This window comes from Lepidochelys kempii, chromosome 4 (genome assembly GCF_965140265.1).
Source record: "Lepidochelys kempii isolate rLepKem1 chromosome 4, rLepKem1.hap2, whole genome shotgun sequence".
Lineage (NCBI taxonomy): Eukaryota > Metazoa > Chordata > Testudines > Cheloniidae > Lepidochelys > Lepidochelys kempii.
The window spans coordinates 52,340,324-52,367,994 of NC_133259.1; the positions used below are offsets into that span (position 1 = coordinate 52,340,324).

Sequence of the window (27,671 nt, forward strand, 5' to 3'; positions counted from 1 at the left end):
CAAAAGACAAAAATAGAATTTTCTTTAGGAAAAACCATTTCTTTAACCCTTTTCTCCTTTCACCAATGGATGTTGTCCCTCATTATCACTGCCCGTGGCCTGGGCCCATTTGGGGCCTGATCCAAAGTTCACTGAAGTCAATAGAAATACTCTGATCCAAACCCATTGACATCAGGTCATTGGCCAACATGTAAATACGGTTCTGATTTTAGCTATAATCACTACAGATTGAAAAACTTAATTATGAAGACATCAATAATGATTTTCTCACGTGTCAGCTCCTTCTGGTTACCTTTTACATTTCTAGCCAATTTCTATAAGACTTTCCTATAATTTACTCAGGAATAAGTGTAAGGTATCAGCAATTCATGATGCCGTTTTTAATTAGTACGCATATCAATCTCCCAAATGTCTGCAATGTCTAGACCTGTTTGAACAGAGCTGCGTAGAACTGGGTCAAATCCAAACAAGATCCAGGAGAGAGTGTTACACTCTTTTGGGAGCCTCAGCGTGAGATTTATCTGCCTTAGTCTTTTACAGATAATTAAAATGAAGCTGTTTAAAAAAACTAATATTCTTCTTTAAAAGAACACAAACTTTTGTGCCCATCAGCTTCAATACTTCTTGCAGTTTAAAAAAAAACTTTTCTGTGAATGTGATGTTCACAAAAATGAGGAACTAACAGGAATTGCTAGAGGCAAGCATAGTTCAGGCAGGTGATGTGCAAGCTTTCACGTACATCTCTGCTAATGCATTTCAAATCCTGATCTGCAGCATCTCTGGTATTCCAGCCTTGGGCCTCTTTAGCAGAGATAGCAAATTGTGCCCAAGTGTGTGGTGGTTTTGTGATATAGATCAAAGCCCACTAGGGAACATGGAACACTATCAGTTTGGATTTGGCTCCAAAACTGACTTATCTTAAAATGCCTCTTATACCATAGAAGTTCTTCATTTCCAATTACCCCAATGCCATTCATTATTAAAAGGGATATTTGCAATGGCAAGAAAATAAAAAAGCTGATACTGCCCTTTTAAAACATGCATTACAATCAGAAACATATTTTTCCCAGTTTCCATTTAAGTTGTTTAACAATTTGATTTATTTTTATTTGTTGCTGTTAATAATAAATAGAGATGTTGAGATAAAAGAAATGAGAAACCAAAGGCAGGTGGAATGTGCTATGTCCTATTTGCCTTGTATGCCTCCTGTTTCTTATTGCTCTAGGAATGCAACCTTAGGATGGCTGTTCGTATTTTACAAGCCCCTCATTAATTCCAGTTGTTGAGTCTATCCAAAAAGGGTTATTTCAGCATGCCAGCATTTAATTTCTGCACAAAAATCATAGGTTCATTTAGATTTAATCCCAGAATACATAAAGTTCCTCCTTTTAAGTTTTACATCGATTTTATACTTCCAAATGTTTTTTTAAAAATGAGAAGAGTGTGACCTCACCACATATACATTTTATAAATAAATGTATATGGGACTTGGAAACAAGGCTACATAAATATTGACAACTGTGGGCTAGAATATTCTGTTCCTCCCGTTCTCTGGGCCTGGAACTCTCCACAAAAATTCCTTGCAGAGATTCCCAGAGCATCCTGTTGAATGATCAGAGTAAACACCATTGGATCTCCTCCATTGCGGGTAGATCCTTTGGATCCCGAGAAGGCCAAGCCTAGTATACATGTGTACACTGGCTTCCAATGAGCCCCCAGAAGTATGGCTCCAGTTCAGACATGCTGTCAGGGTCTACCTGTTGAATTGCAGTCCCCAAGTTCCTTGACTTTGTATTACTTTTTCCAGGTAACTTCTGCAGTACCAGAGGTGGGATGAGAGGCATCCCTTCCGGCCTCAGACCTCCTTCTCTCTATCTCCTCCTGCACACAGACCTCTGCAGAGGCTGGAGACTGGAGCACCATGCTGAAGAAGCTCCTTAGCCTCCCATTCATGGGGAGAAGTTCAGATCCATGTGTTGAAGGTCCCTCCCCATGCAGGTCAGGAGGATATCGCCTGGCCCCATAACATGTCATACTTATTCTCCATAACACTTTCCTTCCAAATCTCTTGTAGCATTTTAAAAACAAGGTAAGTAGATGTGATTTTACCCATTGCACAGATGGGAAGTTTGAGGAAATGAAATCACACCAGTGAAGCAAGCCAGCAGCAGAGCTAGGAACAGAAGAACCCCCTTATAAAAACTATATACAGTATTTTACAATAATTGCCTAAAACAGTGCACTCACACTGTAGTAAGCTGTAGTGTTTGGGACAGTAACTACAGAATCAATACAGTATTTTTAATTTTGATACGAGTAGGAGTCCTGACTCTTAGTCTAATAACTAAACATGCTCTCTTCCCAGCTGTAATTTACATTAATCTGTTTCACACCTTCTATTTTCTGCAGCTCTGCTGTGCATATGATAGTATTATCTGACTAGCGCTATATAGTATTTCTGAAAAGAATGAATCCCTTTCAGCATTAAAATTTGCTGGACCAACTTGTGCAAACATGGGCATGCTATCCTGAAATCCATTTAAAAACCTTTGCTGAAGTTAAGAATTGTGTACCTATATTAAAAGGGAAATCCCAGTATTTAACACGCTGCATATTATGCCTTTCTAGTACTATGATCTATAGAACAGCTGGAACCCAAACATTAAGACAAAACTCAACGATCGAATCTTAAAGGCAGTCTGACTTAAGTCAGTGAAACATAAATAAACTGGCTTATGGCAATATGGAAAGAAAATCTTTGTGATGTGGAAACATATGTCACTGTACATTTTTCAGAATGTGGCAGCAGCCAGTGCCTTGTATGCATGGCTTCACTTGTTAAATTTAAAATTACAGCTTTTGAATTTCAGAGTTAACCTGAACTCATTGAATTAACTTCTTTATTCCAGCTACATCTTCAAAGTAAAGTAGAAATAGCCTTATTTTTATTGAGATTTCCATTTGTATGAAAACCTTCATTAACAAAACATTCTTCCTAACCTACACCTTTTAAATAATAAATGTTCTGTTTCATTATATTAAAAAGTTATGATTATAGAAAATGTCACACAGCCAAGATGCAATTGTGGCCAACGTAATAGACAGATGCACAAAAAAAAATGTGAAAAAGTGTGGCTAGAACACCCAGCGCGTCAAGTACAATAAATGTGGTACCAGCTGCACAGTACTTAAATATAATTAAATTGCACTTGTTATATATATGCAAGTTAAATGGCAGGCCAGAGAGAAGTTAACTGTCTGCTTTCTGATTCAGGAATACAGACTTTGCAGGGATAATCTCAGATCTTTTTGAGTCAACTGTTCAAAAAGGGCAACTATAACAGCACACTCCTAGGGCCAAAACATTCTGATATTCTCACTATGGGTGTACCCTCTGTCTTCAGCGTGACTACTTATGTGAACAAAATTTGACCAACAGTTTTTGAATTATGCTAGGAACCCAGTAGGTTTGAAAATGAGAGCCAACATCCATTGATAGAATGGGGGGTTGGGCAAAATAAATGAAAATTCTTCCATACATTTAGCTCTGACAGTTAAATTCCAACACTCAACAAACTTTAATACATGCCAAATTTATCTTATTTTAACTATTTCAGCCCCAACTGAAGTAAAGGAGAAACAATAAAAAAAATAACTAAGATGGTGGAGGATAGCAGCTTTGGTTTTTGTTCTTCCAAATCAACTTTGTTCATTGATGGATGCAAACATGATCACCTCTGCTTTGTGCCAGTACAGACAAATCACTAATTTTTTTTCTAGCTTATTTACCAGCATGTATGTATGTTTCCAGTCATTCTGGGACCTTCAGATACATTGTGGGTGGTCCACATGTGAGGATTCAGATATGATACATCTCACAACTTACTTAATTTTTGTAATGTTGAACCCCAGTTGTAATAATGTACATTACAACTGCTACAAATATTCGTAACATATAAAGTTTTTAAAATAGCAATTTAGTAGGAATGAAATGTGGTTCTACAGGAATGCCATACGGTCTATGGAATTTAAGAAAGAGAAAGAATTTCTCTGAACTATCCTGCAGAATTCCACAGCACAGAGAAGTACTGAATTCTATGGCCTCATTTTAAAAAATATGGACAAGTTATCAAGTGATGTTAATTATACGGGCTAGATTGTGCACTCTGCCCTGCATAAGGGGTAGCATATAGGTGAGTCACTCAAGGAGCAGTGCAGGGAAAGCACCGTGCCTTAGGGCTATCCCCTTGCTCATATCATACTGCCCATACCAGCAGCAGATTACTACTACCCACCATATTGACTCAGCCGCTCTGTCTAGTGCGCTGATGATGAGGAGGCATAGTCAAGGCTTTACCACCCAATCCGCATCCCTCCCTGTCCACTTCTCACCCACGTCTTCAGAGAGGATGATTGGGAAAGAGCAGGAACACCATTTATTCCCCTTTATGCAGTGCTTAATCTGCAATGAAAGAGGAGCCGGAACTCAAGCTATTTTTTTTAACATAACTTGTATCGCAAGCCCAGATTTCTGTGCCCAATCTGTAAAAAAAACCCTGTAACTGTTTTTATGTTAAATTAATACTTCAATTTTATCAATCATTATATTAGTTGAATATCTTTAATATATTAGAAATAACTTTAGAACACAAGAACGGCCACATTGGGACAGACCAAAGGTCCATATAGCCCAGTATCCTGTCTTCCAACAGGGGCCAACGCCAGGTGCTTCAGAGGGAGTGAATAGAACAGGTAATAAACAAGTGATCCATCCCCTGTTGTCCATTCCAAGCTTCTGGCAAACAGAGGCTAGGGACACCATCCCTGCCCATCCTGGCTAATAGCCATTGATGGACCTATGCTTCATACACTTATCTAGTTCTTTTTTGAACCCTGTTATCCCTGAACCTTGATCCAGGAAATCTATACAGACACAAAAAATTCCAAACACCATTCTTAAAATACATCCCACATTCAAAAGAAAACAGATCTCTAGGGGCCAAAACTCTTCCCAGATATACTGTTGGCTCTCCACTGGCCTAACTTAATTTACATATATACAAACAACAAACATCACTCCCTTTCTTTTTAAGGAAACACCTATGCAAATGAGTACTTCATTCATGTGAGTAACTCCTGTGGCACCATCAGGATATAGTTAAGTTGTATTTTTATTTTCTATCTGAAGACTCTAGATAATGAGCTTGGGTACTGTTGTTACTATACATCAGCTTGTACAACCCTTACTCATATTAGTGATTAATTACTCACATAAGAAGTTCCACTGATTTCAATAGTCTATTCCTGCAAGTAACTACTCACTGCATTAGAGCTTCTCAATCTGGTCCTATAGGGTTTAAATTTAGATTTTCCTGTGACATATAGTATGTCTTGTACCCTTCACTATTGATCACAACGGTGTGCTGAGGGAGATACAGATATCAATATGCAAAACATTTAATCAAAATGCAATTAACCATTACCTTTCTTAAATCTCAAATAACAGGCTTTAATATTGTTTTACATGACTCGTATTACATGATCAGTAACATATTTCCGGAAAGATTATTTACAGTCTTATCTCAACCTATTCCATATGTTCTCTGCCAGCAATAAAAAAGGCACATAATAGTAACCTTTTCTTCCCCAGAAATACCTACACAATTTTATAGAACAAGTTAAATAACAGTACATGGTCCATCTGAAGGGGGGGGAGAGGAACATTCCTGTCAATAATTTCTCTCCACTTTTCTAACCATCATGAAAAATATTTAAATATATTTTTAGAAATAAAGCAAAAGCAACTCTGAGTAATCACTATATATAGTCTTCAGTTTCCAAAGTTACTAAAAGGGGGGGGGGGGGAGAGAGAGAGGAAGCAAACATTATGAGGAAAAAGTCTGAATAATATTTATGAAAGAAAAGGAGCTAGATACTTACCGTGTCCTGAGATTTATCTTTGACATCATAGACTGTTAGTTTTATTTTAGTCTCCTCATAGATAGGATATTCCGGTGGGAATGCCACACCAGTCAAAAACAGTGGGTCTCTTGTTCCCTGTATTACACAAGTAAACAGCTCAGATTCAGTAAGGTAGCAGCTGTGTACTGTGAAGTATGTAATTATAGACGAGTGTGCAGAAACTATGGAGTTCTAAAGAAATATATCTGCTACAGTAAAGAGAAACCTGAACTGCCAAATGCTACCAAAGTCAGCAACATAAAACTTAATGGCATAAAAACTTAATCATACTGAAAAGAGGTTCTTTTGAGATATGCAAAAGTCTAGCAAATGATGACAAATGCCCTCAAGTGGCCCTGTCACCATACATCAGTACTCTTATTAATGTTCAGTGATAAACAATTCATTTTTAAAGTAAGACGTTTTATAAAAGCGTTTCCTGGAGGCTAACAGTTACTACTGTGGACATAGACATAATTTGTGCAAACAACTGAAGATGTTGGTTGATTAAATCACCCAAAAGAAAGGTCTCACAATAATATCATCACAATTTTTTAAAAATTGATCAGCTTAAGCATCATGCTGACAATTAACTCAATTTCTTAACCAATGATTACCTTCTAATGTTAAAAATGTAAGCATTGATTTTTGCACGCTCAACTCCACACTTACCTCAGACTCACTTATAAAATAACTCTATACCTATATAAGTAGACCTTCTGTTGCTAAATATCTAGTTCAAAATATCTAGTACAAAATATGCAATCCCCTAAACATTATTTTTAGGCTACAGACTTTGGATATTACATTATCTTCTTTTAAAAAATAATACAACAGTGGTGTGTGATGGAATCCATAAAACTGGTAGTTTTCTGATTAGCTCTAACAATTTCAATAGCGCTACACTGGCAATTATAGTAAGTTCTAAGATATGAAAACTTTGAAACATACCATATGAAGCCCTTGTTGTCATTTCTTTGGCATAAACATATATAGAAAGTTTTTTATTAAAACAAACTTTAAATGTATTTTAAAAATTATTGTAAAGATATCTTTAAATTTCCTAATAATTGAGAGGAAGTTTTTAGCATAACTCACATAACGTTTGTCTGGTGTACCTTCCATTTTTAACGAAATCCACCAACTACTAAAAAGGAAGTGTCCTAACCACAGACACCCAGAGCGTGAACATGACAAATTCAGAGCTCTGTTCAGAATCTGGGTCATACTCATAACAGAAAATGAGTCTACTTCTGTCTGAATCATTTATTCCACCTACAACAGTACATCAAGCTAGACAGTCTGCACTGAACCATTCTAATCTGTTGCAGGCTATTTGAGTGATGCAGTTTCAGGATGGCTGACGGTTCAAATCATGACAACTGAATTAGCAGTCAGCTGGAATCAGAAGATCACACAAAGTGCTTATGAAACGTTCCTATGGCTTAGATTTATCAAACAGCTCACTTTATCTGTTAAAGTAATTTTGAATTTGTATTTGGGGGAACACTTTCCTGCTTTTAATAACCTTCTCCAATATTTTGTACATGAAAAGTTAAGTTTATGCTACATAGTTTCACTTATGTAATTATCATAGTAAATAAAAACTTTACTGTTTATGAAAATGAAATTTCAGGGGGAAAATACAAGGGCTAGCAAAGCAACCATGCAACTTTTGCTACAAAACGTAAATTAAATTAAATTATTAAATCTATACATCTCCTTTTCCGATCAAAAAACAAATACACACTTTTAAAACCTGCAAAAATGTCAAGTTTCCAATTGAGGGGAGAATAAAACAAAAATGAAAAGATAACACATTACATAATGTGTAGTACTTTCTTCTGTGATTAAAATGTTTGCACTCATATTTTAGCTTATTTTTACATACCTTTGTTTCTTAATGAGAGTAAATATTCTCTAGCTCATTCTAAAGCTATGTCTGAAGAGCCAGACTATTCTTTATGTCTCCTGTTAGAAAAATAGACCTTTCATGAACAGGCAAGTTCATTTCCGACTGTTTATCCTGGTTACATGCCAAGAACTGCAGAACATTCTCAGGTATGCTTTGCTAATAGCTACAGCATAGCTTGCCTACTAAAGACCATGCACTAACTTGTTTCAGCTGTTCATTTACTTTCTAAGGAAATAATATGAAATTTAGTAATGAATGGTAATGTAATAAAAGGAAGCTCACCTCCACAATTTCAGTGCTTGAATATCTTGTCAAAGTCTGTTCTGCTGGATGTACTACTGAGATCTGTACAAATGTATTCAGCTTCCGATCACGGGCAGTAGCCACTAGATCCTTGCAGGCTGGAAATGGCACAAGAGAAAAAAAAAATCTCTAAAAACAAATCAGAGAAAACTCTGACATGGGACAAAGCAGACTAAACTACAGCTCTGGATTAAATCTCTGAAAGACTTGAGCTGATTTAGCAGAGGAAGTCCCTTGGAAATAGTTTACAGAAATAGGAAGTCACATGCTGCAGAGCTGAACTGAGATTTCATTTCTACTAAGCACATCTGCAGCTCCTGCAGGACTTCCCTGCCAGAGGCTCATCAGCTCTTTTATACGAACACATGCACACGCACAGGCAAACTCTGTGACACTGGATAACTTCAAAGTTAAAAAATCAGCTTATTTGCCATGAAATCTCTCTCAGGCAGCCTTACTTGGTCATCTTTTGTCTGACAAACTTTATGGTATTTCACGGTTTCTGGAAAATTCTAAACCAATTAAAATTTGTCACTGATTACACTGGTTTAGATGTTCTAACATCACATTATCAGTTTCTTGATTAGTATTAATCACAGGGCAAAAATCTACATTTTTAAAAGCAACAACAAAAATCAACTGTTCTGTCAGTGACTGACAGATATAAATGGGAAGACTAATTGCACTCTGGCTATAACACATCATTATTAAAACTCATTTTACTGGATAAATATGGAGGAATTCAGTTTTTAATTAATAATGAGCTTTCAGTCTGGGCTGAAAAATACGCAGTTAGTGCTTCACATAGCCATGCAAGTGAGTGAGTTTACTTTCCAGACTCAGTCTCTCATGTCTTCTAATAGAAAGAGCAGAAAGGGCTGCAAAAGCAGTGCCTCTCACTTCCTTCAGTGGTGAGGAGCAGGAGCACAGCTGAGCTGCTCTGCAGCAACCACCATTGCCATTGGGGACATGAATTGGCTCCAGAGCTGAATGGAGCCCATCCAGCTCTCTTCAGTTACAAAAAGTTCCTACAATGTGGGGTGTAATGGGATTTATAGATTTTTCAGTCCCCACAGCGGTACCCTAGAAACCCTGCCAAGCCAGGCAGAAGTTAATTCCAACCAAAGGTTCGGGCTGATCTCAGGGAGTTACTGCCAGCTCGGAACTTATTTAAATGCCTCTGACCTTCAGGCTCAGCACCTTAAAGATGAGCTGGGTTACTCAAAGAGCAGGCAAACAAGCTAGCTACCTGGCTTTGATAAGGAGGCAAGATGGGGAGTTCTGAAGAAACAAACACATACCTAATTTGGTTTGTATTTTTCTGCTGTGTGTTTGGAGTTTATTGTGTTTGGAATGCCTTATAGACAACATAAAAGGAAAGCAGCCAGAAACTTTCATCATTTTCGTATTATGGTTAAATCAGAACCTGGAAATAATAAAACGTAAGCCCCAGACAGTATATTGAGGTTTCTTTTTAAATCTGGATTGCCAGTGAAATCTATTGCTAGACACTCTAACACTGGTCCTACCACATCTTAGTACTGAAAGTAAGAATATGGACAACCTCTCTACATGAAGACCACCTCATGAAATGGATGATGTAATGGCAACAGAGCCAAAGAGCTACTCAGCAGCAATTTCTGGAGCCACTGCTTTAAAAGATCCCCAACTCACTGACATGTCTATAACTACCAGCACCACCCTATCTGATTTGGAGGCCTACTTTATTATGTTTGAAAGAGTGATTATCGCATCCCAGTGGGCCAGATAGACACAGCCTACCTGAATTGCACCCTTCTTGAAGGATGACGTAAAGCAGTTTACAAGGCCCTGAACAACAAATCTGCCCAGGAGTATGAAGTAGCTGAAGTTGGCAATGCAAATTCCAGTCACAATTATTCCTCGCAAGGTCCTGATCTCAAGCCATCACCCAACCCCTAAAGGGCAAGTCTATCCTGTGACACCGGACTGTGAATAGCTCAGGGAGTCTACTGTTCTAGGAAAATACCTGTACATCCTTCCAGGGAATGTGCAAGACTGGGTCATCAGCATAAGCTGGCACTGTGTCAGAAGCATTCCAGGCAATGAACAACATGCTTTGACTTGAACTTACAAGTCACTTCAACCCAGATACCAATCCTGAAAGGAGGGTCCAGTCTTCTGGAAATATGATGAGCCATCAGAAATGATGGGGGAAAAAACCATTAGGCTATCAGAGGAGACAGGTGAAAACAGACAGATACTCAGAGCGATTTCAGAGTCCTACTAGGGAACCTTCCACTGGCCAATTACAAAAGTAACTGTCAGATTACAGAGACCAAAGAGATCCATTTGACTAACTGTTTTAGTTGTGGGATTGTATGGAATAGTGGACAGAGGCTTTTGTGAGCTGACCAGTTGGGCAGGGGGAAAAAAAAAGGATAACATCAAGTCTATGTAGACCCAGTGAAGATTTGGTAGTCTCAGAAGTAACTCATGTCTGAGTTAGACTCTGGCTGTGCCCAAAACACCAACCTGGTATAGATCCTGTGCAGATCACTTGTGTCCATGTAGTCTTATCTCTACGAGCATCCTGATCAAAGCAGTGAAGGTTGGGATTGAGATTGCTAGCAAGGTACCTTGGATCATCGTTAGGATGGTTTCAAACACTGATGGGGCTGAACCAGATGATAGCAAGGCTGGGAAATAGTGATTGAAGATTTGAGGTAACATTTTCAAAAGTGCCTAAGTCTCATTGTAAGTTAGTGGATTTGGGGCTCTTAAGTACCTAAGTCACTTAGGCACGGTTGAAAATTTTACCCTTGACAAGTCTCCCTCAAAATTTACGACACCCATTCTTGATCCCAGAAAAGTCAGAGAGGAAAGTACGCAGTTTTATTTTCAGGTCAGTTTGTGAAATCCCCCAAGAATGCTGAAACTAGCCATGGTGTTACATCTTTACCAAACCTCACCTCAGAACTCGTCAGGATCTTATGATCTGATGTAGTAACAACATGAAAACGAGGTCTATCCACAGCTAACTATAATGGGTCCATCACCTGGAAGTCCCAAATTTTGCAATTTCCCCACTTTGAAACAAAGGCATTTGCTCTGTTAGGTAGAGTCAGACTGCAGACAAGCTAGTATACCACCAGCTCTCAGCACCAACAGATATCCAACCAGAGATCCTGCCATAGCTCATGCTCTGTCTTGTTCAGACTACCTAGAAAGAGACAACACGTAGTAACATGCACAAGCCAAATCTTATTGTCTTGGGGTTCACAAGACAATCAGTTTCTGCGCCTCCTGATCAGAATGCCAACATGTGGCAGCAAAAGGAAATTTCGGGATTCCCCTAGTGCCCTTTGAGCACATAGAGATAAACATTATTGGACTCTTAGGGGACACCAATTCACCCCAGTGGTGGTCAGTTACACCATTCGCTATCCTAAGGCCATACCACTGAGGTGAGCGCCTGTCCAGATCATTGCCAAAGAACTCTATAGAGGACTTCTCTTGAGATCTGCTATCCCATGAAGATCTCACTGATGGCACTAACCTATGCCTTGTCTAATACTAGAAGCTTGGGATCTCATTCAAATGTATCACTTTGAACCTTAGCATATCACCCAATCACCCACACAAATGGTCTGGTTAAAAGGTTTAAAAAAACAAACAAACAAACAAAAAACACCTCTCAGAAGGCATGTTGTGAAACTTTGTGGAGTCAAAACAAGAGACTGGGAAAAGCTCACTTCATCCTGTTTACAATATGGAAAATTCCACAGATGTCCACTGCTTTCTTGCCCTTAAAATTGTTGTATTGGCTCTATCCCTGGGAAATCCAATATCTTGTGGCTGCTTTCTCCAAGATTCTTTAACATTCTTTTGATATACAAAAATACAGTATGGTTCAGGAAACTAACATTCTACTGCATAGAATGCAAATGTATGCATAAATGCAGCCATTTAATAGAACTGAAATATTCTATAGAAAATAGTTTGTATAAAACAACCCTGACATGTCCTGTAGGAGTGTATTCTTAACCAGATGTGTAACATACAACGTGGGAGGGGACATACAACATAGTTCCCCCTTATCCTTGATGCCCAAGGCCAGCCACACATGCACAAACACAGGCAGAGGTTTAGATTACTTTTCAACACTACCCTATACTTAATTCTGGAAATGACGGAAAACTTAGTGAACTGAGAAGCAGCAGCCTGGAATTGCATGCCAAAAGTATATGAATCTATTCATGTGACCATTGACTCATCGTTCAAAAGCCTGAGTCATTCATCCCCACAATGGCCCCATTTCTGCTAAGTCCACCCATGCACAATGATAGCTTAATGAAGAAGGTTGATTAGGAATTAAAAAAAAAAACACCTAAGACATATACAGAGAAAATGGTCTGATACATATTAAGCCAAGAAAAAATGCATGTACGCTATGTGTAAAAGATACCCAGGGATGTTCAAAGTGACTGATGTGAAGGGGGCAGGGGGGTGATGAATGGCTGAAAATGTCTATACATTTTACAAAATATTGTGGTCCATATATGAAACTGGTTTACAGTACAAACTGCCATCAAACACACATTTCACTGATTTTATTCTTCAACATTTAAACTTCATTTTCAAAGAAACAAAAATACAGAGGGAGTACATAAAATGTTGTTTTGTTTCCATGACTAACAATTTCTATTCCACTAACACTGTAAATTATCCTTCCACAATATGCAGTATAAACTAAATAAACAAAAGAAATGCTTTTCTTTGTCAATCAATTCTCTGGTATTCTGCTGGCGTGCTCCAAGCAGTAGCACTATTCCGCATTGTCTCTTTCAAGATGCATGTATACTTCTAGATTACCATGCGTTAGACTCTTGAGCTCTGTCATCACTCAATATTATACTGTTCACTATACTGCACTAACATATTGTTCTGCGTGTGAGTGCTTAGAAAACAAAGAGGCAGGATATTTAAACCAAAGCTGTTAATAAAGTCTCATCATAACAATAGATAAACGGATAAACCCTCACTTTCCCTTTCATTTCCCCCATACAACGCAAGGTTGTGGGCACACAAGGCATTCCTTACTTCTCTTGCTGTCCTGGCCCCAGTGATCAGAGGGGCATTTTTGGGCTGCCTGTACCAGGCCTGTAAAACCAACATTTTCTTCAACCCGCTCCTAGTGAAAGATCTCCCCTTTTTCCTCCCACATGTTGTGCAATGCATAGCCTACCCACACTGGCATCCAAATGGGCTGCTATACAACACAATCGTGCCTTCAGTTGGCCAAACGTACACTCCTCCATCATCCGGCAACTGCTCAGCAGGCTAAATGCTCTCACACCAGAGGAGGGCTTTCTGAGTCAGGACAGCAGAAGATAGGCTGGGTCTCCTAAAATATCAGCGGGTACAGATACCTCATTGATATCTGTGTTGTCTGGAGGAAATAAATTCTCTTTTGTCCAAACAGATAAATGCCAAGCCTTCTGAGCACCTGGCATCATGCAATTGCTAGTGCGTCCCATGTTGGTGTTCGTGAACCTCCTGCCACAGCTGGGACAAAGGCTTGAATAATGAGCAAGTAGTACCCTTCTGGTATCTCCCTGGGGGAGGAGCAGACACGTCTACCACCTGTGGGTAAACCACAGCAATAATTGCCTCACAAGCCTCTATCACCACAGCACCAAGTGTTTGCTTGCCAATACCAAACTGGTTAGCCAAGATCCGGTAGCAGTCTGGGGTAGCCAGCTTCCAGATGGTAATAGCAACCAGTTTCTGGATTTGTATATCCTCCCACATCTGCATGTCCTCGTACTGAAGGGTCAGGGAAAGCTCCTCATACCACTTCATGAAGGTGGCCTTCCTCATGAGGCAGTTCTGGAGCTATTGCTGGTCATCTCAGTTCTGCATGATGATGTAGTCCCACTACTCTTCACTTGGCCTTATTCCAGATCTACTAGTCAGCTGTCTCCACTCTGCCATGTCTGCATGTGGCTGGTATGATCTCCTCACCAAGGAGGATGACAAACGACTGCCAAAATGCCTTATACCGTGTCTCATGCCCTCTCTCTGCTGCCAATTGTGGAAACAGGCATTGCACTAACAGTGCTAACAGCTGGAACAGGTCACTTTCCTGAGCTGGATCAATGCCTTGATACCAGCTGAAATTGAGGACATGGACAGAAGTGCGGAATCGGAAGAACCAGAAGTGCTTTACTTATGGTGTTGGTGGGCTAAGTACCCCTCTGCACAGGGCCTGGGAAGGACAGACATGTTTCACAGTGTTTTCTGGGAGAACAATTCACAGAACAACGCAGCTTAGTGCAGCACTAAGAACCCTGGGATACGCCACCGGGACTCCTAGCCTGGGTTAATCCAGTGCCAGTGTGGACGCAGCTAAATGAGTATGACTTGACAGTGTAGATGTTCACAGCTGCGCTTCGCTTGACCTGGGTAAACTCTACAGTGAAGACATACCCTGTGCAGCTGGACCATCCACCCAATCAGATACACTTTTTTCTCTTTGAGTAACAGGCACCATACAGCTGCCCCTATCCCTCTGGGAGGAAGTAAGTGTGTGAGAGTGCGCACGCACACGTGTGTGTGTGTGTGTGTGTGTGTGTGTGTGAGAGAGAGAGAATACAGACATACATGGCTTCTTCCTGCCAGTCACAACTGGATACTACAGTAACCTAGTTCAGCAGAAATGCATAGTATATAAAACAGCTACCATTTTAAAGGGTGATGCCTGTAGTTAGCAGTGGGAGCACGGCCCCCATCTATAGTTCATGTAAAAAAGTAGCAGAAAGTGGGGTTGTATCAGTTTGGCTTGGGGACATTAAGAGCAATCCTTGTGATGTGTGCAGTGGAGAAACAATGTTTTAAACTATGATCACCTTAAGTAGTAAGCTGGTATGTTAATCAGAAAGTCACCATCATTCATAGAACTTTGGAACTAATATAAACCTTACAATCTTAAGAAACAGTTAAGTATCACTGTAGAGTCTAACATTAAAGCCAGGCAAGCATATGCCAGAAAACAAAGGCTGCTTTGGAGAAATGCTATAAATTTGTGGTGAAGGGAAGGGGGGAATGAGCGTGAGAGAGATGTGATGCCTGCTGTTCCATACACTTTTACATGGGAAAAGAACAAAGTCAGTTCAAATTACCATTCTCAATACCACAAAATTTTTATCCCAGAACACTCACTGCTCACTTTGGTTGGCATTTGCAATACTTCAGAAAATTATATTTTGTAACGTCTTTTCATCTGTTATGGGCAATAGTGGGTGCCTAAAACTTGATCAGATCACAAACTATTCCATTTCCAAATGCTAGATTTCTGCTATCTGAAAAAATACCATGAATAAAAGGGCAAGACCATAATCTAACATTGCAGCTGTCACCAACAGCCATGGAGGCCCCTGCCTACATTGTAGCTCAGCAGTATGCACCACATGTGTAAGGAGGAGGAGGCAGGTCTTCCCTAGCTCAGAGGAATTAACACAGACATATTTAGTATTGTGACTTGCCAAGTGCTACACTACTTCTTACTGTTGCCTGATACTGCTGCTACATTGGAATCTTGGGTTGAGCAGTGTGCCACACAGTTCAATCTTGGAAGCCATGCTTATTTATGGTGCTAAGCTGTGTTAGTAGCAAGGGAATATCTGGGGTCCAGTGACTGAGGCACCCCTCTCTGGCCATTGTGTTCCAGCTGCAATGCTGCATGCACTGTGACTTGCTCCAGCTGTTCAGCCAGTGCAGTTTACAACTGGGGTGCTGCACCATCTAGTACATGCTGATGCTGCATGTTCTGCTGCTTTTTGTTTTGTTTTTTGGGAGAGGAGATGTCATTTATATGACCAGACCCTTCTGGCATGGATCTCTGCCTCTATTTGCATATTGCATCTGGCTCTGTCATTGGCCTGCTGTTCAGCCTCTGCAGTACTGAGCACAATGCGCAATTCCTTCTGTGCACAGTGTGTACACAAGTCTACTTCCTACCTGCAGGTGTGCCGCTTATCCTCTTATGCTCTCTAACATGCTGATGTAAGTTAGGCCATAATTTTGCTCAAAACAAGGCTGTCACTTCAAACTGTAAAACACAGAATATGGCGCACTAGATAAATGCTCTAAATTCAGTCCACTTAGAAAACTACTGGTGTGTGTTTATGCTAATCGCTTTAGTAGAGCCATATGTTCTGTATACAAAATAAAATAAACAAAACAATAATTTCATTCTTATAAAGAAAATACCTCCACACTCCTGTTGGGCACCTGAAGAGAACGTGTGTATCAGCATGAGGAAATCTATAAAGGGCTAGATCATGACTTAAATAGTGATAGTAAAGCAGAACTTAAGTGGTAGGTTTAGATTTTTTTAATTATCTTCACTTCCTGTCCCTACACTGTAAAGTGGCTGGCATCACTGATAATGACACTCCTGTTCTGCCCTGGAGGGGATTCATTTCACTGGGAAGAACAACTGGGAGAGGAGAAAGATTATGTAAAGTGATTACAGGCTTATGAAATCACTGTATACATTAACTTAAAAATGGATTTACACACAGATATTCCAAAGTTGTAATTGATTTGGCACATGTTGATACTTTAGTGCAGAAGTAATTTTTTTTTCCCTCAGGGGCCAAATTTCTTGGTTAAGGTACACCCAAGGTCCAGATTTCAGAGAAAATAATTTTAAAAAATAGCAATAATGATAATAAGTTAAAAAAAGATTTCAAGATCCATTCAAAAGCATCTGGCAGTCTGGATTTGGCCTGCAGTCCACCTATTGACTGCCCCAGCTTTAGTGATCTCATAATATAGCAGTTGTTTTCAACATGCCGTCTGCAGATCCCTAGGGGTCCACAAACTATGTCTAAGATTTCCAAAGGAGTCCACATCCCTCATTTGAAATTTTTTAGGGGTCCACAAATGAAAAAATGTTGAAAACCACTCTACTAGAGTAAGAGAAAGCAGAAGTTAAGGTATCATTGCCCCTTCACTTTTTTTTTTAATATATCTCCAGCAATCATCACAGGATTACTGTAATGAAGGCCCAATCTCACAAGAATGCTGTTCACAGATTTGCCATTACATTTAAAACAGAGTGATTGCAGGATCTAGTGTTAAATGAAAAGGAGAGAAAAAGCAGATAGTCACTCACAGTAAACTTTCACCTTTTACTTCATTGCTTTTTATACCACAGGCTTCTGTGGTCATTTATTTTAGGTTCTCCAAATATAAAGTATTCTACTGGTTCTTAAAGGCACAATCATTTAGTCTGAAAGCAAGAAATGAAAGGAGGTTGACCACCACTGCCAAAAGAGGAAATAAACTGTATATTAAAATAAGAGCTCCAACTGATTTCCAGGCTGGAAACTTTTAAGCTGGGTGCACTGTCCACAATATCCAACTTTGGAACAATAGCATCATTCTTCTGCATAAACACTTATATTCTGGTAGCAATCAACTAAGGAGGTGGTATTTCACTTCACTATGAATGCACAATAAATTATAACAAGATAAGCACTGTTGAAAGAAGTTCTGAGGAAGCCACTAGTCTGAATTTCTTGGATGGAAAGAAAATTATTTCTTGAGAGCAATTCTCTAATAAGGAAAGAAATAGTTTATACGAAGTTCTTCTCTTCCCTCGTCCCCATGTCTGTGTCATCACACACTCACACCATCATCATATATTTTAGGTTTGCCAAAGAAAGTAAATTCTTTCCCAAAATAAAGCAACCAGAAATAAACAATACATAACCTAAGTAGTATATTAAATTATTTTCCTTTGGAAGGCACAGGCACCTTTCTTCAGGAAGATGAGATGTTCTATTTGATATCTTTTAGATTGTGAGCTCTTCAGCATAGGGACTGTATGTTTGTACAGCACCTCACACAGTGGGCTCAGACCTGGTTGGCCTAAAGGTGCTACTACAATATAGATGTTGTTAAAAATTACAACAATAGTATTACAAAGGTGACTACAATGAGGAAGTCATGCACCTAAGAGCTAATCACAATTAAGATTGCTCTTTAGCAGCTTCCTAATAAATATTTTGGCAATGACGTTGCAGATTGCTGTACACTCTTACAGACCTCTGTGTACCCTGTATGTAGCAACTGTAGCAAGTGTCAGAGAGGCGACAAAGACGTGATGATTCATAGATATTAAGATCAGAAGGGACCATTATGATCATCTAGTCTGACCTCCTGCACAACGCAGGCCACAGAATCTCACCCACCCACTCCTGAGAAAAACCTCTCACCTATGTGGGCAACAAAAATGATTAGGGGACTGGAACACATGAGTTATGAGGAGAGGCTGAGGGAGCTGGGATTGTTTAGCCTGCAGAAGAGAAGAATGAGGGGGGATTTGATAGCTGCTTTCAACTACCTGAAAGGGGGTTCCAAAGAGGATGGCTCTAGACTGTTCTCAATGGTAGCAGATGACAGAACGAGGAGTAATGGTCTCAAGTTGCAGTGGGGGAGGTTTAGATTGGATATTAGGAAAAACTTTTTCACTAAGAGGGTGGTGAAACACTGGAATGCGTTACCTAGGGAGGTGGTAGAATCTCCTTCCTTAGAGGTTTTTAAGGTCAGGCTTGACAAAGCCCTGGCTGGGATGATTTAACTGGGAATTGGTCCTGCTTCAAGCAGGGGGTTGGACTAGATGACCTTCTGGGGTTCCTTCCAACCCTGATATTCTATGATTCTATGTCTGAGCTATTGAAGTCCTCAAATCGTGGTTTAAAGACTTCAAGGAGCAGAGAATCCTCCAGCAAGTGACCCATGCCCTATGCTACAGATGAAGGCAAAAAATCTCCAGGGCCTCTTCCAATCTGCCCTGAAGGAAAATTCCTTCCTGACCCCAGATATGGCAATCAGCTAAACCCTGATGAGATGCTGGTAATATATTAAAATAGCATCTAAAAATGAAAAGGCAGACCAACACTGGACCAACTAAATTATTATAACAAATGCTGACATTCGAGCATATACCCAAAAACCCTTTAAGATCAATCTGACTGAAGAGATTCATGTTTCTTTTCTTATAAGCTTTAATTTACACGAATCAGAGCTTGACAAAGGGTAAACCAACTGACTCAGTTTTGATCAGTTCCACAAACAATACTTGAAAGATTTTCCAAGATAAATTAATGGGGGAAAACTTTAACATTACAGTTAGCCTCCTCTCCACTCCTCTCCTTTGTGTGTGAAGTAATCAGAAAAGGTCAGATTACTTTCAAAGAGGGTATTATTATTTATTTATTTAATATCTATTTATTATTTGTACTGAAGTGACACCCACAGGCCCCCAATCAGGATTAGGGACCAGCTGTGTTAGGAGCCATGAAAACATCAAAGATAAATGAGTTGTAGATCTAAAAACAGGACCAAGTGTAGATGCCGAAACCAAGGTCTGAGGAAAGTAAAATATCAGTGCTGCCACTGTGTCAGAGCTCACTCCTTTGCTAAAAGAGCTCTTTGACATGCCTAAAGCAGGGTAGAATGGAGAACACCTCCAGGTCAGAGAAAATTAGAGAAAGATATACTTTTAATCAAGAGAGAAAATGGAATTCTGCAATCCAGGTCAATCACTTTTAGCCATTTGATAATTACATTTCCTAACCAGCACACACTTGATAGGAAACTGCTGAGTAATCTGCATGTAGATGATGGTTAAAGGAGAAGAGAGCCCACCTGGAACACTTATCAGAGAGACGGGTGTTCTGGATCAACAGCTAAATGAGCGATTGAAGTAAGAGCTGCCGTTAGAGATTAAGCCATTTTGGATATTAAAAAAAATAGAAATGTAATAGCACAGGAGCTGCAAGAGGTAACAAAGTTTAATCTCTTCATTAGGAGAAAGAGGGGATCAGACTATGAGAGGGAATGGAAAGACTATGCGTCATTAACACCAACTACAGAGATCCCAGAAAGGTAAAATAAAGAGTTTTAGGAAAGGTGCAATCAAAGAGTGGTGGGGTAAGAGCTCTAGCGGATCCACTCACTTTACTGGAACAGTTTTTGTGCAACACCAGTAATTCACTCTGCAGGACCCATATTCCAAACATCCTTAAGAAATGAGCTATATCCCCTATCCTCTTTAACTGAGGGAGTACCTCTCAAATGGCAGAACTCTCTGGCTACAAAGACCAGCCAGAGGATTAAGCAAGAACCAACACTTATTGCATGACAAATGGCATACTGGTGGTGCCCTGCTGATAGCTCTAGCAAAACTGTGTAAAGGTAATTTTGAAATAACCCTGTTTAAAATAGTTTATATTCTTGAACTTTCAGGACCTTCTAGGTCAACAATCTGTTCATCTCCTCAAAACTAATGAAGCTGTCAGAAAGGGTATTGTTCTAAATTGTCATCTCATGTATTGTTGTAGCTGACATTTTAAAACTGATCAAAAAGAGAGAGACACTAATCACCTTTCACAGACCAAAAGACACTGAGCTTTAATGTGACACATAAACAACATAGTTTGATGCTGGTAACCTTCGTGGAATGTCATTTCCAGCTGAAGTCCCTTAAAAGGTCAAAGAAAACGCTGTTCATGCTGGAATACTGACCATGCTTAAAATTGCTTCATTACTATAGTGTTTGTTATCATATGTAACTAAACAATGGCCCTTTTTCTTTTCAAAAGAATCACTGAAATAATATTTAATTGACCTGAACTCACTAGAACAATTAAATTAATTAGCTAAGGATAAAAAAAGTCTTTCATTTATTTCCTTGTACAGGGATTTACTTCCAGGTTTTGAGACAGTTTACCTAGGATGCATCTCCTCCTAATGAAGTTAATAGCAAAGGATGTATTGATCTGAATGGGTGTGAATTCAGACCTCCACGTAGCCAACATTGCTAATATGTTACTGTAGAGATCTCATATTCTAGTGCTTGAAGGCTTTGAAAACAATTCTGCTGCAACCTCTGACAACTAAAATAGTTACATGTATGTGAAGCTCCAAGACCCACCATTATACTAAAAATTTCAAAATAGTGCCTTCTGATAATGCCAAGCGAGTTTACTTTTTAAAGCAAGCTCTGTCTAAGCATCTCAGATGAGACCATTGCATATTTCCCCCTAACCATTAGGTCACACTTAGAGCAATCAGGAAGAGCAAATGATTTCTAACCAGCTGACAGATAAGCCTGACTACAAAAGCATAGCCTGCCGTCTTAGAAACAATGTTAGCTGGGATTTTGTAGTCATCTGAAAATTCCAAATCTTCCAGGCCCTGAAGGGGAACCTCACTTTTCAGATCAGAGCTCACAATGCAGGACTCACATTTCAAATCTAACATAAGTACATATTTAACCAAAGTGGTGAAAAGAAAAACATCTAAATAATGGAAGGCTAAAGTCATCTTCCCCCTTTTGATTTGACTTTTATGCCCATATACAAAGATTTCAAGTCAGTCTTTTGAGAAGTATCTTAATGCACTATTGCAATCCGTTCAGTAGGCATATTTAGAGATGTATTTTAACAGTTACATTTGACAGGAAAATCTTCAGTTAACAAGGTACACTACTGTTAACTCCAAATAAATAATCACAATCTATCATGCCACAGCTTACTTTAAAATCGTTTCATTAATATATTACTGACTCATCAAAACCTAATGATTCCGTGGGTCAATACCATACTGTGCACTCACTGCAAGAACCATGACCAAAAATATTACTATGATCTGAAAATAACTCAGTTACTTTAAAATTTTCTCCCCAAACAAGCTGCAACCACTTAAGTTGAAGCTAATGGCAGTTACCATGTTAACTGAAATTTCATGTGTCTATTTATCTGGGAGTGTGAAAGTGGCAATTTGAATTTCATACTGTTGAGTAGTTATGCAGTTTGAAATCTGCTTCCTGTAAATGTTGAAATTAAAATTCTTTTTGTAAGGATTCACAATAATAAATCTTATTTGCTAGAATATATGTAGAAAATAAATACAAAAAAGGAACAGGTTTCATCTGTTGAAACCACACACACTGGTTTTAGACCAAACAAAACAAGTTTATTACTACAAAAGAGAGAGTGTAAGTGATAGCAAACAGATCAAAGCAGATTACCTTTGTAAATAACAAAACCACAAACTGAGTTTAACACTCTAGATAAGTAAGATACGAATTAGCAAATTCCCACCCTGAGTGATAAACAGGCTGCCAGATTCTTAAGGCACAAGCTATCTTGACTTTCCAAGGTTTTCATACACAGGCTAAAAATCCCTCTCGCCTGGGACCATCACTTCCCACAGTTCAGTTCTTCGTTCCTCAGGTATTTCCAGGTGTCTTCTTGTTGGGAGAGTGAGGTCCCCTCATGATGAAACATCTGATGAAGTGAGCTGTAGCTCACGAAAGCTCATGCTCAAATAAACTGGTTAGTCTCTAAGGTGCCACAAGTACTCCTTTTCTTTTTTTAAAAAAGGAACAAGCACATGTGGCTCCATGGCAATCCAATATTCACCATTGTCATGTAATTAGGATATGTTTTGTACAAAGTATGCCTTGTGAGGTATCATTCTAAAAGTCTTGATCTGCTAGGCAGTAATATCTCGTTGAATTGTACATACTATCGTCATATGTGAAGTTATGATGTTTGGCTATGTGTGTGTTACTGAAACATGTGAGGTTGAAAACACTCACAAGCAGCCTTTCAGGTACAACAGTAAAAAGGCCAAACAATGTTAATGGCTTACTGAGGAAATGCACACAAGCACAAGGATTACCATAGGAACTGTGTACAACAGAAACCTCTCTGAGATAGCACAACACAATGGGAACTGTTTAACCCAGGTCACAGAAAAGAGCTTTCCAGCAAGTGGGAACATGATATAAAAAGGGGACAATGACATCATGAGGGGACCTCACTCTCCCAACAAGAAGACACCTGGAAATACCTGAGGAACGAAGAACTGAACTGTGGGAAGTGATGGTCCCAGGCAAGAGGGATTTTTAGCCTGTGTATGAAAACCTTGGAAAGTCAAGATAGCTTGTGCCTTAAGAATCTGGCAGCCTGTTTATCACTCAGGGTGGGAATTTGCTAATTCGTATCTTACTTATCTAGAGTGTTAAACTCAGTTTGTGGTTTTGTTATTTACAAAGGTAATCTGCTTTGATCTGTTTGCTATCACTTACACTCTCTCTTTTGTAGTAATAAACTTGTTTTGTTTGGTCTAAAACCAGTGTGTGTGGAAATAACAACTTGGGGCAGAAGGCTGTTGCATATCTCTCTCTCCACATTGAGGGAGGGGGGAAATTTTAATGGGCTTACACTGTACACTTCTCTAGGCAGTGCAACACGGTATAATTTTGGGTTTACACTATAAAGGGTGGTGTGCAGTTGAGTACTGGGCAGTCCCTTAGCTGAGTCTTCCCATGCAGAGCTGATCTCAGCATCTGTGTGTATAGCTGCAAGTGGGCGTGTCCCTTCCTGTGCTGGTTAAGTGCAGTCTGAAGCCTGAGGGAGGGCTTGGCTGGCTTGCTTTATCAATACAGTGTAAAGGGAGCCCAGGTTGGTGGGTCAGACAGGCTCAGTGGTACCTGGTACACCAGTTCCAAGTCGCACCCTGGTGGAACCCCATCACAGCACACACAAAACTATGTCAGTCAGAAATTCTCAAAAGGAATTCTCAGAATTTATTTCCTATTTATTTTCCTATTCAGCTCTACTCTAGCCTACAGAAGCCTAACTTGTTCATACTACTTCAACTGGCAAATTAAATCAACACATTCTGACATCCTTTAGAGAGACACACTAAAAATATCTGAATGCATTCACTCAGAGTGAGAATGGAATTCCATAATACTCCTACACTCATAGATGTCTTAGTCTCAGAAAGCTGTGAAAACTATTGCTTTCAGACCCTCTGATTTCTCAAAGCACTTTAAAAACTGTAATAGCTTAGTAGTACTGAATCCCCTGTCCAGCCAGCCATCTCCTGTCCATTCCAGCCAATTGAACCACCATTTTAACGTTGCATTCAGCTATATGGTAACACATTTTTAAAATAGTTACATTTGTAACAATTATGAGGCTTGAGAGACCCCAGAATTACTGGAACATGGCAGCAGCTGCCCTATTAATAATGACAGGTTTCAGAGTAACAGCCGTGTTAGTCTGTATTCGCAAAAAGAAAAGGAGGACTTGTGGCACCTTAGAGACTAACCAATTTATTAGAGCATAAGCTTTCGTGAGCTACAGCTCACTTCTTCAGATGCATATCGTGGAAACTGCAGCAGGCTTTATATATACACAGAGAATATGAAACAATACCTATTCCCACCCCACTGTCCTGCTGGTAATACCAGCTGGTAATACCTGCTGGTAATACCAGCAGGACAGTGGGGTGGGAATAGGTATTGTTTCATATTCTCTGTGTATATATAAAGCCTGCTGCAGTTTCCACGATATGCATCTGAAGAAGTGAGCTGTAGCTCACGAAAGCTTATGCTCTAATAAATTGGTTAGTCTCTAAGGTGCCACAAGTCCTCCTTTTCTTTTTCCTATTAATAATGTATGAGACAAAGCATCTGAAAGCATATTAGGTAACACATCCTGCAAATAGCAGAGTCCAGGAGATTCTGAGATGCCAAATAGCACATTGTGATGAGAGGCCCTCACTGGCCTGAAAGACCATCATTAACTAATGAGGGGAAAGATGTAACAGGGATAGGCTGCTGGAAAGAGTAGAAAGTCAAAGGCAGCAGGAACTGAGGGAAGTGCTGAAAGAAGTTTGAACATCTTCATCTACCCGTTTCCCTCAACTGCCCACCTGAAGAGGAGGCATTGTAAATATCCCTGTGACAGGGAGAGAAAGATCTTCTTTTGGCTTCCTGCATGGCTTACGCCCGGCTGCTCTGCAGCTTCAAAATACTATACATTTCTTCTGTCTAGTGAGAACAGCCAGGACTGCAGGGGCATGAGCCAGCAGCAAAGGAGAAAACTGTAAGAGATTTCAGTCAACTGTGCCACAGAAACCAGAATCCTTCAACTCTAAAGCAGTCTTAGTGTAACTATAACTGCTTTTTAAATATTCAGACAAAACCAGCTTGATATTGTACTACTAACTCTAGTGTATTGTGATTCAGAAAGTGGAGCTTTCAGGGTTTTAAAGGCCAGCAGCAGTGGGACTTAGCAATGGGTTTCCAGTTCTTATAGCTGTAGGATGAGAGTAGGCAGAAAAACTGCTCCCCCTGCAGATATTTATCAGGAGAATGATGAAGGTGGGAGTAGGCTTGCCTTGCCCCTGATTCCGAAAAGGTGGGCCAACCAGTCACTTCCTGAAGTGTCTGGGTGGTAGCCAAAAAGAATATCGGGGGAAAGGGAAGGTAAAGAAGTGCCAGCCCTCCCATCCAAAAGATTGTTGAAGGCTAGGAGATTTTGAAGCTTCCTGTGAATAGTGTGGGAGTAGCTCATGCCGGTTTGGCCGGTTTCTACTTCTTTCACATGTATGAGGGGGTCAGGAGTACTGATAAGGATCTTTATATTCTTCTAATGGAGAAGAACCCCGGGGCCATCTTAAGAGAGCATGCTTAAAACTGCTTACAGGAGTGTGTGTGTAAGATAAAAGTTGGAAGAGTACAGAGTTAGGAAATGGGGAACACAAGAGAGGGAGGGGGGAGGAGGATTCAAAATTTAGGGTAGGTAGGAAAAGAAAGAGGAAAGGAAAAAAAGCAGGGTGAAGTGGAAGAGGAATACAACAAACGTAAGAGGAACTGAGTAAATATATAAAAAATGTTAATTAACAGAAAGGGTACATGCAAAATAATTTAATGAATAACCAAATTTTAAAAGATTATTTTGAAAATGTGCTTTGGGGACAGAAATCTGCATAGATCTAGCTCTGTGTTTCTGTCATGTCCCTCACCTAACTGTTTTTTGTTTGATTAAGCTGAACAAAATTATCCACCCTGGTTCTTTCCAGTTATTTTTCTGAGGTTGCACCTACGGCAGGGTGTCTGGAGTTACTTCTGATTTATATTCATGGACGTGTGATCAGAATTATCAGAATGGTTATCATTTTCACAACTTAAAGTGGCTGTTTCATACCTGAACTGAGCCCACTGGCTGTGTTCTTATATATTATTTTTTATACCAAGCATTAACTTTGAATTTTTATATTTAGCTGAAACAATCATCTTAAACCTACACATATTCATACTGTAGAATCACAAAAATTTTACCCTAAGTGACTTAAGAGCCTAAGCCTCATTTTCAAAAGTATCTTAGGCACTTAAGAGATTACGGGTAAAATTTTCAAAACTGCCGTACACAGCAAGCAGAAACCCATGGCAGCAAGTCTCAGAGCTTGGGTTTACAGACCTGGGCTCACACCTCAGCACTAAAGCTACGTAGACATTGTGGCACAGGCTGGAGCTTGGGCTCAGAAGCCAGGGGACGGAGGTGGCCTGAGCCACAATATCTTCACAGCTATTTTTATCGCTGTAGCACCAGCTCAAGTCTGTAGATCCAGACTCAGACTCAAAGCTGCGGGTTTCTGTTTACGGTATAGATGTACCCTAAGGATCGGATTTATACAGGTATTTAGGCACCGATGGATGCAGATAGGCAACTAGCGGAATTTTAAAAATATGCATCTAAGCATGAAATCAGTAGGAGTTAGGCACCTAACCTGCTATTAGGCACTTTTGAAAATTCCACTAGACACCTATCTGCATCTCTAGGCACCTAAATATGTTTGTAAAGCTATCCCTAAGTAACTTAGGTGATTAAATCCCATTGACTTTTAAAAATATTTAGGCTCCTGAGTGCCTAAACCATTTTTGAAAATGGGACTTGAGTGCTTCTGAAAATTTTACTTAACATTTATATTTAAGGATTATGGGGAACATGTAAAGCAGCAAAAAAAATACATAAAAGAGAGAGAAGCTGGTTTTACTGGAAAAGTGTAACAATTCTTTTTTGTACAAGACAAAAAAAAAAAGCTCTTTCCCACCCTCCTCCACACTTTTCCCTTTACTTGAAGTGGAAGCAATCCATCATCTGCAACCAGAAATCCAACATTTGCACAGTTCTGTCAGCATTTATTTCTATTATCTGCTGCATCACTCCAGAACAATGGTGATAAACCCCCATCTCTTAAAATGGTTAAATCCCAGCAGAGCCCTTGCAACTGTTACAGTTTTTCAAGTTCGGATGTCCACAAACTTGTCTCTGAACAGATTATCTTTAGCTATTCAAAATTTATCTTTATGTATGAATTTATTCCAAAATATGTAAGCAAATCCATGTAGTAAAAACTTTATGCTACTGGGTTTAGGATAAAAGTTTTCCTCATTCACAGCTCTGTTTTATACACATTTGTATTTACAAAGCTGTCACACATACTGTATGCCTGGACTGCACAAGTTAGTTCAGGGGGAAATTATTCATAGAAGAAGCAACAGCTTTTGGCAAACCAGTGGAAAACAGGTTGAGTTTATAGCACAAATGGAAGATAAGTGCTTCAAAAC

General features: G+C 39.5%; 1 protein-coding gene across 4 annotated transcripts in view; it reads right to left on the minus strand.

Annotated features, from left to right (window-relative positions):
* Window positions 1-27,671, minus strand: part of INPP4B (inositol polyphosphate-4-phosphatase type II B) — a 486,205-nt gene that overhangs the window by 249,990 nt on the left and 208,544 nt on the right. For 3 of the 4 annotated variants that reach the window (XM_073341213.1, XM_073341212.1, XM_073341215.1), the window contains 2 exons: window positions 8,159-8,277; window positions 5,941-6,057 (listed from right to left, as the gene is read on the minus strand). The exons of the other annotated variant lie outside the window; for it this stretch is intronic. In XM_073341213.1, coding sequence (XP_073197314.1) covers window positions 5,941-6,057; window positions 8,159-8,277 — 236 coding nt within the window. The remainder of the gene's footprint in view (window positions 1-5,940; window positions 6,058-8,158; window positions 8,278-27,671) is intronic. 4 annotated transcript variants of the gene reach the window in all.